The sequence below is a fragment of the Berghia stephanieae genome, chromosome 9 (genome assembly GCF_034508935.2).
Source record: "Berghia stephanieae isolate SIO BIC M18660-M18661 chromosome 9, UCSD_Bste_1.3, whole genome shotgun sequence".
NCBI lineage: Eukaryota > Metazoa > Mollusca > Gastropoda > Nudibranchia > Aeolidiidae > Berghia > Berghia stephanieae.
The window spans coordinates 23,957,892-23,967,891 of NC_088368.1; the positions used below are offsets into that span (position 1 = coordinate 23,957,892).

Sequence of the window (10,000 nt, forward strand, 5' to 3'; positions counted from 1 at the left end):
AAGATACAGTTCCCCCCCCCCCCCCCCCCCTCCCTCACGCAACCCCCAAATCCATCTTTGATTAAAGCACTGTTGTGTTGATATAATGGTGCAGTTTATATAGAATTGTCAAAGAGATTTGCCGACGTTTTTTTTTTTTTTTTGATAAACCATTACTGTAGATTTTAGTTATTCAGTAAAATAATTAATTTAATGGCAAAATACGGCCAGTGTCAGAAATTTCTATGAAATTTTCAACCCTGGTGGTGAGAAATTTATTAGTTAAAGAAGCTGAAGCTCTTCTTTTGCTTAGAAGTTTAAATGATGCACCTGCAACACTTTTAAAGACCTAATTACTTGATACAGCTTGAAGTTCTCCCACTCTGCACAGTGTGAAAATAGTAACAGGTTCGAATCCCTGATTGGGTGGTCAAGAGGAGGTTGGAAAATCTGACAGCCCGAAGGGTATTCGGTTAACACTGGACTACATCAGTTACACCCCTTGCAACGATGGCGGAACGTAAAATTATCAAGCTGTTAACGGAAAGATTGTACAAGTCTATAATTGGAACCAAAAATTTATAGTTTTATGAAATTTTCATAGAAAGGGACAGGTCTGTTTATTACTTCTTATCAGGTTTGCCAATGTGGCATTTTCAATGCCAAATTCCAAAAACTTAATGTTTTTTAAAACCCATTTGGAATTGAAAAATTTGATTCAGCATTTTGGAATTTTTCTCCTAATTTCACTTATCCAGATAGACAGATGGACACTAATTTCATGAAATACAGAAATATTCCCCAATAACTGGTGAGATGAGGTGACATTTTTGTCAAATCAAGACACTACTCATGGCAGCAGGGTAGGAAAATCAAGATTAATTTCCACTTCTATTTTAACAGAAAAAGTGATGCTTGGAAAACTTTGGCATTTTTATATTACTCGTTTAGCTAGCATTTCTTGCAACGTTAATCTGGCAACCCTGCTTCTTACCTTGTACTGAAACATTTCTTCTCCACTTTAGACCTCTCGACAGCTACAATTTGTTCCAAGTTTTTCATGGCATTCAACACAATTGGTGACATAGTCGTAGACAATAACGATGGTGAAGATTGCGATGATGTTGTTGTTAATGGTAATGATGAGGATGAGGTGGGGGATGAGGAGGTGGATGTGGATGTGTTGTGGACCGTTTGCTGGGAGGAGCCGAGTTTCTGGAATATCTGGACCAAGGCTGATTTGACGACGGAAGGATATCCCATTTCTAAACCATTCTTCAGTTTGTAGAATGTAGACAACTGGAAAAAAGAGATTTGTTTGTTTGTTTTTAAGGATTTTACGGCACTTAATAAAATTGGAAAGTAAAGACATTCTTGATGTACAATTAAAAGGACTTGAAGAAAAAGTAAGGCAAAAGGGATTGTTCAAATAGGGAACAGATGTAGATTCCAAGAGCACACTATCAGTGTACTTAGTTTGAGATTATCTAAAAGTCTCACCCAGACACCAGCACAATATGCAACTAAGAGGAATACACTCAAATGTTTAGAAATCATATGTTAAAAATGAAAAAAAAAATAACTGTTCATAACAGAGAGACAATTTACAAGGGAAAAAAATACCATCTCCCAAAACTTTAACTATGCATTCCACTGTTTCCCTCCCAGCCAAGAACTCCGGCTAGGGTCAGGACAAAACCAAGTAATATCATCCCAAGGCAAAGACAGAAAGCAATTGGAAGACAAACACAGGGGCATAGAAGACACAGCAAGTACTTCCCTGGGAGCCCCACCCAGGGAAAAAAGAGAATATTCAAGGCTGTGTCAAAGATTGTATATATGTGACGCTGAACAAAACAACAGCTTCAAAGCAAAGAAAAAAATACTCAACACGGAATGTTTCCAGCTCAAAACCCTCCTTCAGTCAATAACAAAAAAAAAATATAGTTAAAACATTAAATCATCATTTTAAATCCAGACAAATGACAGAAAAGTTTAATCGGAAAATGTGATGGCGAAATCCGAAAACATTCCATGAGAGTGTGTCAGACTTGCCACTGGCATCTAACAAAAGGTAATTTTGGAGAAAAAAACAATCCAAAACTGAAAGAAAAAAGGTCTATCACGATTTCAAGCTTCATATAAATTAAATGTTAGTTTAGGTCTAGATTCAGGTTCTTTATACTGCTGCTCAATGCAAATTCTTCATTTCTTCAACAACTCAAAGAGTTATACTTTCATTTTCGGTTTATGGTTAGTAAATTGAGACAGCGGCTATACAAGCCATATACAAGGTTATAGATTCAGATTCTTTATACTGCTGCTCAATGCAAATTCTTCATTTCTTCAACAAATCAAAGAGTTATACTTTCATTTTCTGTTTATGGTTAATAGATCGAGACAGCAGCTATGCATATTTTTTCTTAAACTGATCCGCTAGTAAATCAGAGTTATGTCCCTTACATCAACCATCTGACAATATCCGTCACTGCCTCTAGCCAATTTATTGAGTGGGGTAATCTGTGTAAAGTGCCTCACCCAAGGATACAACTTCGGAATCAGAAGTTTCCATGATCAATCACCCACCCAACCACTGATCAAGCTTATAATTTAGAGACTTTGTGACACAATGGGACACCTTCCCAACAAACTACACAAAGTATACATGAATAATACTGGCATTCATATTTTTAACAAACGCAATGTGTGACCGGCCTTCTTCATCCAGCATACTTGTGAAGCGAAAAATAACTCGAGAAATTAGCGAGCATGCATTTGAATATTTGGCACCCCTTATCTGGAACTTCCTTCCAAAATATATCAGTGACAGTATTGAGACAGACTTCTTTAAAAAAACATCTTAAAACTTTTCTTTTTAATATGTAACACTGTAGAATTATATTGCTTTGTATCATATTGCATGTTTGAGTGGTTGTATGTTTCAATGAAAGTAGCCACATTGCTGTTAAGCGCTTTGAACTTGTTGATTTACAGGAAAAACCATATTATTATTATTATTATTATAATGTAGGAAATCTAATGTTAAAAATTGAAATTGAAACTTGTAGGACAAAAATTTTCCATTAAAGCGAAATAAATAACAATAGTTAAATGGAATGGGAGCTTCAATCTTCATTTATGAAGACAGATAATATGGACATTTCGGGTTTCCCCTTTGTCAATAAAACATGATGATTGAAAGATTAAAGACGAATGAGAGTGTTTCAATCATCAAGTTTTCTTGAAAAGTGGAAAATCTGAAAGGTACACATTATCTGTTTACAATAATCATATTGAATCTTCCATTCTATTAGACTATTGTTATATATTTCTTGCTTTCGAGGCAACATCAGTGCTGCCAACCCTGGCCCATGTTTAATGTATTATCTATATTCCTTCGTGGAATGCCTAGGTGATGATATCTTATGATGTCGTGGCGGAAGGGCATTATTTACAGTACAGTACAACAGAGAGCCAAAATGAATAAGATTTTGAAAAAAAAATGCGTACAATCCGTTAAAAACTATAATTTGCACTAAATTTGATGAAAGGCAATTAGACCGTAATCACAATTTTTATTATTATTGATAATTTGAATGAAGGAATAAACTTACTATTTATAGACAACATACAATAGTATTCACTAATAAATCTGATATGACCCACCCAAATAATATTATAATGAACTCCCTAGGTGAACGTCCATGGCAACAACAAACAGATAGAAGTGTTTCAGTACACTAAAAGAGTGTATGATTGTTAAAAATTCTTAAATAATAAAAATTAAAATACATACACTCCTTAGCAAAATGTGTACTATAAGCAAAAATGCGTAAGAATACGCATTTATTAACGTACGATTGGCACCACTGCAACATTTACATTAAAATGACAAAAAAAGATACAAAGGTCAATACTCGTATAGAAGGAATGAAATTGACGTCACTTTTATCAGTTGTTCTCACTAAATTCTAACAATCCGACGAGAGACGTCCAAGGTTACACATAGTTCGTGTGTTGGTACGTTATATCCAGCTGGTGGATATTGTGAGTATTTTGATTAAACACCAAGCATTAATATGCATTACTTGTGTTCTTCCATCCCCTTTTTAAAAATTCAAACGGCAGAACAGTTGAACATTAAGTCATGATTCATTCTTGTCTTCTTCAATGTTTCTGGTAATATTATAGGTTGAAATATGATCTCTCTGGGTGGTGAAAATGTCAAGTCCTTGAAAAAAGCTCTCTACTCACTTTCTCTCATGTTTTTTTCTCTATCAAAATCAAAAAAATTGTAATGGCGCCTAACAAACTTCATGTCTTTACCCACATGTGAAATGTTGCTTTTAGTTTGTTGGGACCCCTGTAAATTGCTTTGAGCATTTTGAGTGGATATTGCGATATATATATATATATTTTTTTTTTAAAAGGGTTTTACGGCGCTTGCAACACATTTAGGTTATATCAGCGCCAGTAAAAAGGAAGAAAATGGGATAGTAAAAAGTTCTAGAATTACAATTAAAGCACCCAAGAAAAAGTAAGACATAGGGGAACTGGGAACAAATAGGGATCAGATGTAGATTCCAAGAGCATACCACCAATGCACTTAGTTTGAGATCACCTATAAGTCTCATCCAGACACAAGCACAAAATCCAACAAAGAGGAATACACTCAAATGCTTGCATTATACATTAAAAATAACAAATATAATAACACATAACAGAGAGATGATTTACAAGGAAAAAAATATCATCTCCCAAAACAATAACTATGCATTTGACTGTTTCCCTCCCAGCTCGGACTCCGGCCAGGGTCGGGACAAAACCGAGCAATCTCACACCAAGACAAAGACAGAAAGCAAGTTGGAAAACAGATATAAGGGGATAGAAGACACGGTAAGTACCTCCCTGCCAACTGTGGAGGTAGGGAACCCCACCCAGTATTGCGATATATAAAAAGCTCAAGTGTTTGTTTTGTTTATTTTTTGTATTCTTTACCTCTTGCGGGGTCTCGGCATGCAGAACTATGTGAGCCAACATGGAGGCAGCCACATCTTCTGTGGCGTGGAGTCCTGTGAAAGTCACCAGTTTCAACAGGGACTCAAACCTGGAAATGAAAAAAAAAAAAAATCACCAAAGATTATGGATAACTTATCACCATGATGATATACTTTTTAGATAAGATAGGTTACACAAAGACTATTTACGTGTGAGTCTGTGAGTGTGTGTTTGTGTGTGTGTGTGGTTTTGCACTTTATGTTTCATTTATGTCTGCGTATATTATGTATATGCTGTAACCAAATGAAAAATTGCCTTTATAGACAATAAAGATATTATTATTATTATTAATAATAATAACCGAGGATGATCAACTTTAACCATGCAAGCAATATGTCTGGTAATTTTTATTTAAAAAAAAAAAATTGTTAAGCTTATATTAAAGCCCAAGACCTCCCCTACCCTTGTGATCAATAGAGACTAACCATATTTTCACAAAAAGGAGACAAAAACCAAGTCCCTATACCTGAAAAAAAAAACAAAAAAAAAAACAACATACAAACAAACAAAAAAAGACTGAACAATTATCTAACATTAATCCACGGATTAACCACGCTAAATGCACTTCACAATGCTTTGTTTATTCTCCAACAGGCCATTTGGAACCATATTTCCATTTCATACTGTACAAGCTATCTGTTAAGCATCCTTTTAGACTAAAACTTTATAAACGTTTTTTTCATCACTACCTGGATCCTGGTCCTTATTCACACCCTTGTAAAGCGCTTTGAGCATGTTTAGTGGATATTGTGCTATATAAAAGCTCAAAGAACTCACACCAGAATTAAATGGGTGATATCATGTGTGTAAAGTGCCTTACTTGAGGACAAGTCATAGGGATCAGATTTTTTTTTCCACCCATGACAAGACGAGACATTGCCCTTCTGAGCCATTGATGCTACTCACTTATCTCCTTTACTGTGTATCAAAGAGGAAGTCAAGGCATCCGTTTGTTTGGCCAATCCGACCAGAAGAGGGATTTCTGGAACAGTACCGTCCACCTTGATGGACATCACTCCACGCTGAAGCTCAAACAAAAGAATGTGCTGAAAAAGAAGTATTGAAAATATGTGATAAAAAACATTTCTGAATTAAAAATTCACCCCATATACCGGAGCATACTCAATGTCTCGATTGTTTCTATGTTATAAGTTTGTGTTGAGAATATTGGCTATTAAGCTTAACTGTTGGCCAGGTAACTTCACGATGGTTGTGTGTTGAACCCGCAGTCTCCAGTAGTCGGTGAGAGAGAGCTCTAGGAATGAATGACTTAAGTTTGATACGAATATTTTTGTGTTCGTGGATAGCTCATATTGTAGAGTCACGCTCTCATCGGCCAGGCGGAGTTGTCGTACCAATAAGGTCGCAGATTCAAACCCCGTTATATTCTCTATTGTCTTCTGGCACTTTTCTACTCACTTCATCTCTTGTTGATAAAAGACATTGAACTTTTCATTTATTTATTTATATTTTTTTTCTAAGTTTTAACCTGGTCATTTTACTAATTAATAGGTATTTATGTGTGATTGTGAAGAAGGTGAGGAAAATGCACACCATATGCTCCAGACCTGCTCAAAGAATGCAACAGTACGAGAGGATTTTTGGTCTGGTAACACACCCCTGACAGAGATTAAATCATGAAGAGACAATAAAAAAAAAAAAATGCCCTTCCGCCACGACATCATAAGATATCGTCACCTAGGCATTCCACGAAGGAATATAGATAATACATTAAACAAGAAGTCTGATGTCCACAGGAATCACCCATGTTGTCCAATTGAGCAAATTGGTGGTTAATATTCTTGCTCAAGGAAAAAAAAGAAAGTGCCTGAAGCAGGGCTCAAACCTCGGACCTTCTGGGTAAGTAACAGTGCAATGCTTTAACCACTCGGCACTTCGCCCCGGAAGGAGAAATGAAATTTAAAAAAAAAAAAAAACTAATAGAGGATCTTGAACCAAAATAATAGCAATAACAGAGATTCAAGAAGGAAATATAGAATGAGATGAAATATTGGGAAATTTCCAGATAAAATTGGTAGATCTGAATTTCTCTTCTATTTAAAAATGTTCTTATGGTCAATTTTGGCAGTCTATATCTTGATTTAAAATTCTGTCCATGAATAATTGTAAAATATGATTCCATTTTCCGAGCTGTTATATTTTAAGTACGTTCTGGACTGGAAGTTGAAAGTATCGTCAGCAGGAAAATTGTATAGGGCGGCGGGTTGAATTTGGAGTCGACTCCAAATAACTCAGATAGTAGAGCATTGTCCTCACGCATAAAAGAACTAGTGTGAATAAAAATTTTAAATGCCTAGGCAAGCCAGTCAAAATATAACGAAAATATAAGAAGTAAATATGGTTCTTAAAGTTAAACAATCCACAAATTTACATTTCTGCTTTCAACAGGTGATAGACAAAACAAGCAGATCATATCTTAACTTATTTTCAATTGACCCGGCGAAACAAAAGGCTGAGATGTTGAACATTTGTGCATTGTCTCACTTTAAGAGCCATACTTATTCATTATACTTTTTAATTACAACTGGTATCAATCAATTTTTTTCAGTGTTCCCTCAGGACACAGTCAAACTCTACGAGCCTTGATCTCAGAAAGAATTCTTTACTGTTAGCTTTGGTAAATCTGCAAACAACGTCTTTATTTTATTTCTTAAAAAAAAAGAAAAAAAAGAAGATTGTTTTACAAAATAAAACTGCAAACAATGTCTTTAGTTTATAAAAAAAAAAAAAAAAAAGAAAAAAGATTGTTTTACAAAATAAAATAAAACCTCCCAAAACAGGTTGTCATTTAATATAAACGAATGTAGAGTTGACACTCTTACCATTATTTCAGAACAAGTATCCCTTACTTCCTCACAAGGAACCTCTTCACCTGATGACTTTTCTGGTAGAGATAAAAATTACTTTCAATTAGAAAAAAAAAAGGTTGAATAATCACCATCACAGATCTATTTAGAAATGTGACCTATCGCATCAAAACAGTATTACATCATTGTAATTCTGATGCTGATAAACACATTTTGAGCTGGAACTATCCTATTTTGGGGTAACTTAATTTTCTTGTATTGGGGTAAGAAATATAGTTTATTCAATAGTTTAAAAAACAGAAGAGTCATATTTCTAATCACTTTTCACCATCTTGTTCATCTCCCAACATAATACGAGTTTGAGGCAAAGGGTCACGTATGTACCCTTTATCTTTATAATAATAATAAATAAAATAAAATAATAAAATAATAAAATTCCCTTAATTCATCCCACAGATGAAATTTGTCTCTAGGGTCTATTCCAAGGAAAGACTGGAATAACCCAGGTGTAAGCCGCAGTGCAGCGCTGCAAATGGAGCTAGGGCAAGGTGACTTTCTCAAGGCCACACAGTGCAGCGGCGGGTGATCAAACTTGGTACCTTTTGGGTACGAAGCAAAGACCGTACTGCTGAGCCACGCTGTTATATGTACAATTGTCAAAAAGCTTTCGTTGTGGTGATTCTTGAACAAATGTTTGACAGTCTAAGCATACAGGATGGCTCAGTTGGAGGAGCACTCACTTCACATGTAAAGAGAACAGAATCCATCTCAGGTGAGGTTGATATTTTTTTTTATGATACCCTCGTCCACCCAGCTGTGATTGGGTAGCTAAGTCTGTTAGATTTGGTGGAAAGTACGATGCAATAGACTTGCGACCTCTTCAATAGATAGCAAGTAATTAGTGCTTTAGAAATTGGGATTTACTATGGACTTCATGGGCCTTGTGACTCTACTACTCAACTACTATACACTTGTCAATTTTCATATATTTGTTTGTTTTGAACAAAACTGTTAAATCAAAGTATGCAATTTCATGCTGATTGCAGGGAAGTTGGAATGGAATAGGCTTTACCAGGAGGGATGGCTGTGGTCAGCACAAAGTTGATGATGACGAAAGCTCCGCTATTGCTTTTTCCAATTAGATGGACAACTAGATTCAGGAAGCTGAAAAAAAAAAAAAGTGTGGGGTGAGAAAAATATCCCCCGTGTGGTGTACGAGGTCCCTCAACTGAGAGGGTGCAAGAATAGTCCAACGCCAAGCCAGCATGTCGTAATCGTAAAAGGCGACTAATGGTGTGTGACTCCCCCTTCTTTTTTTTTGAGTCACCTGGTCCTACAGGTTGGGGGTTGTCGAAGGGTTAACACCCTTCCGTAAAACTCAAACCGTTTCAGAAACCCAGCTGGACAAATCAAATCCTTTTTTTCAGCTTGGGCCACCGAAACGTTTCTGCAATGACAGAATTTATGAAGGACAACAGAAAAAGCTGAAAGGGAGAAGAATTATAGAAGCTTAAAAAGTTAGCTCAGGATAGAGAAGGATGGAAACTGTCTGTGGCCTGTACCCTGACCCAGGGTGAAAAAGGCAATGATGATGATGATGATGAGAAAAATATTGGATTAAGATTATAACGGATGAAATAGATTCAGGTTGCATATTGCCCAGCTTTGTAGATCAAAGGGTTGAGTCCCATTGTGAGTGGCGCAAAATTTAGTCCTTCTTGGAAAAGGCTCTATACTAACATTTTTTCAACATACTCAATAAAATGAGTACTTAGTTACCTAATGCTGCTATGTGGTCTTGTGGTATGACACTCACTTTCGGATCGGAAAGTCCTGGGTTCGAGCCCCACTCGGCACATAGTTGAGCCCTTGGAAGAGGCTCTTTACTCACATTCTCTCACTGTACTCAGGTGTAAAATGAGTACCTGGCCATTAACAGCGTTCTATCAGTTGGAAAAAAAATAATTGTAATCTCGCCTAACAAGCGTCATGTCTTGTCCTACATGTTAAGTGTTGCTGTTGGTCAGGGACCCCTTGTAAAGCCCTTTAGTTGAAAACAGTGCTAATGCTATCTATGTTTTTTTAAAAATCAAAAGCCTTTGGAGGAATCCTGTCTTTTCCTAGGTGTTCAGTGT

At 36.0% G+C, this 10,000-nt stretch overlaps 1 protein-coding gene across 1 annotated transcript in view; it reads right to left on the reverse strand.

Annotated features, from left to right (window-relative positions):
• The window catches only part of LOC144979900 (integrator complex subunit 5-like), a 37,452-nt gene that overhangs the window by 17,768 nt on the left and 9,684 nt on the right, over window positions 1-10,000 (reverse strand). The window contains exons 9-13 of the mRNA XM_078927162.1: window positions 8,938-9,029; window positions 7,881-7,942; window positions 5,944-6,083; window positions 4,978-5,086; window positions 974-1,278 (exon numbers count right to left, since the gene is read on the reverse strand). Of these exons, the coding sequence (XP_078783288.1) occupies window positions 974-1,278; window positions 4,978-5,086; window positions 5,944-6,083; window positions 7,881-7,942; window positions 8,938-9,029 (708 nt within the window). The remainder of the gene's footprint in view (window positions 1-973; window positions 1,279-4,977; window positions 5,087-5,943; window positions 6,084-7,880; window positions 7,943-8,937; window positions 9,030-10,000) is intronic.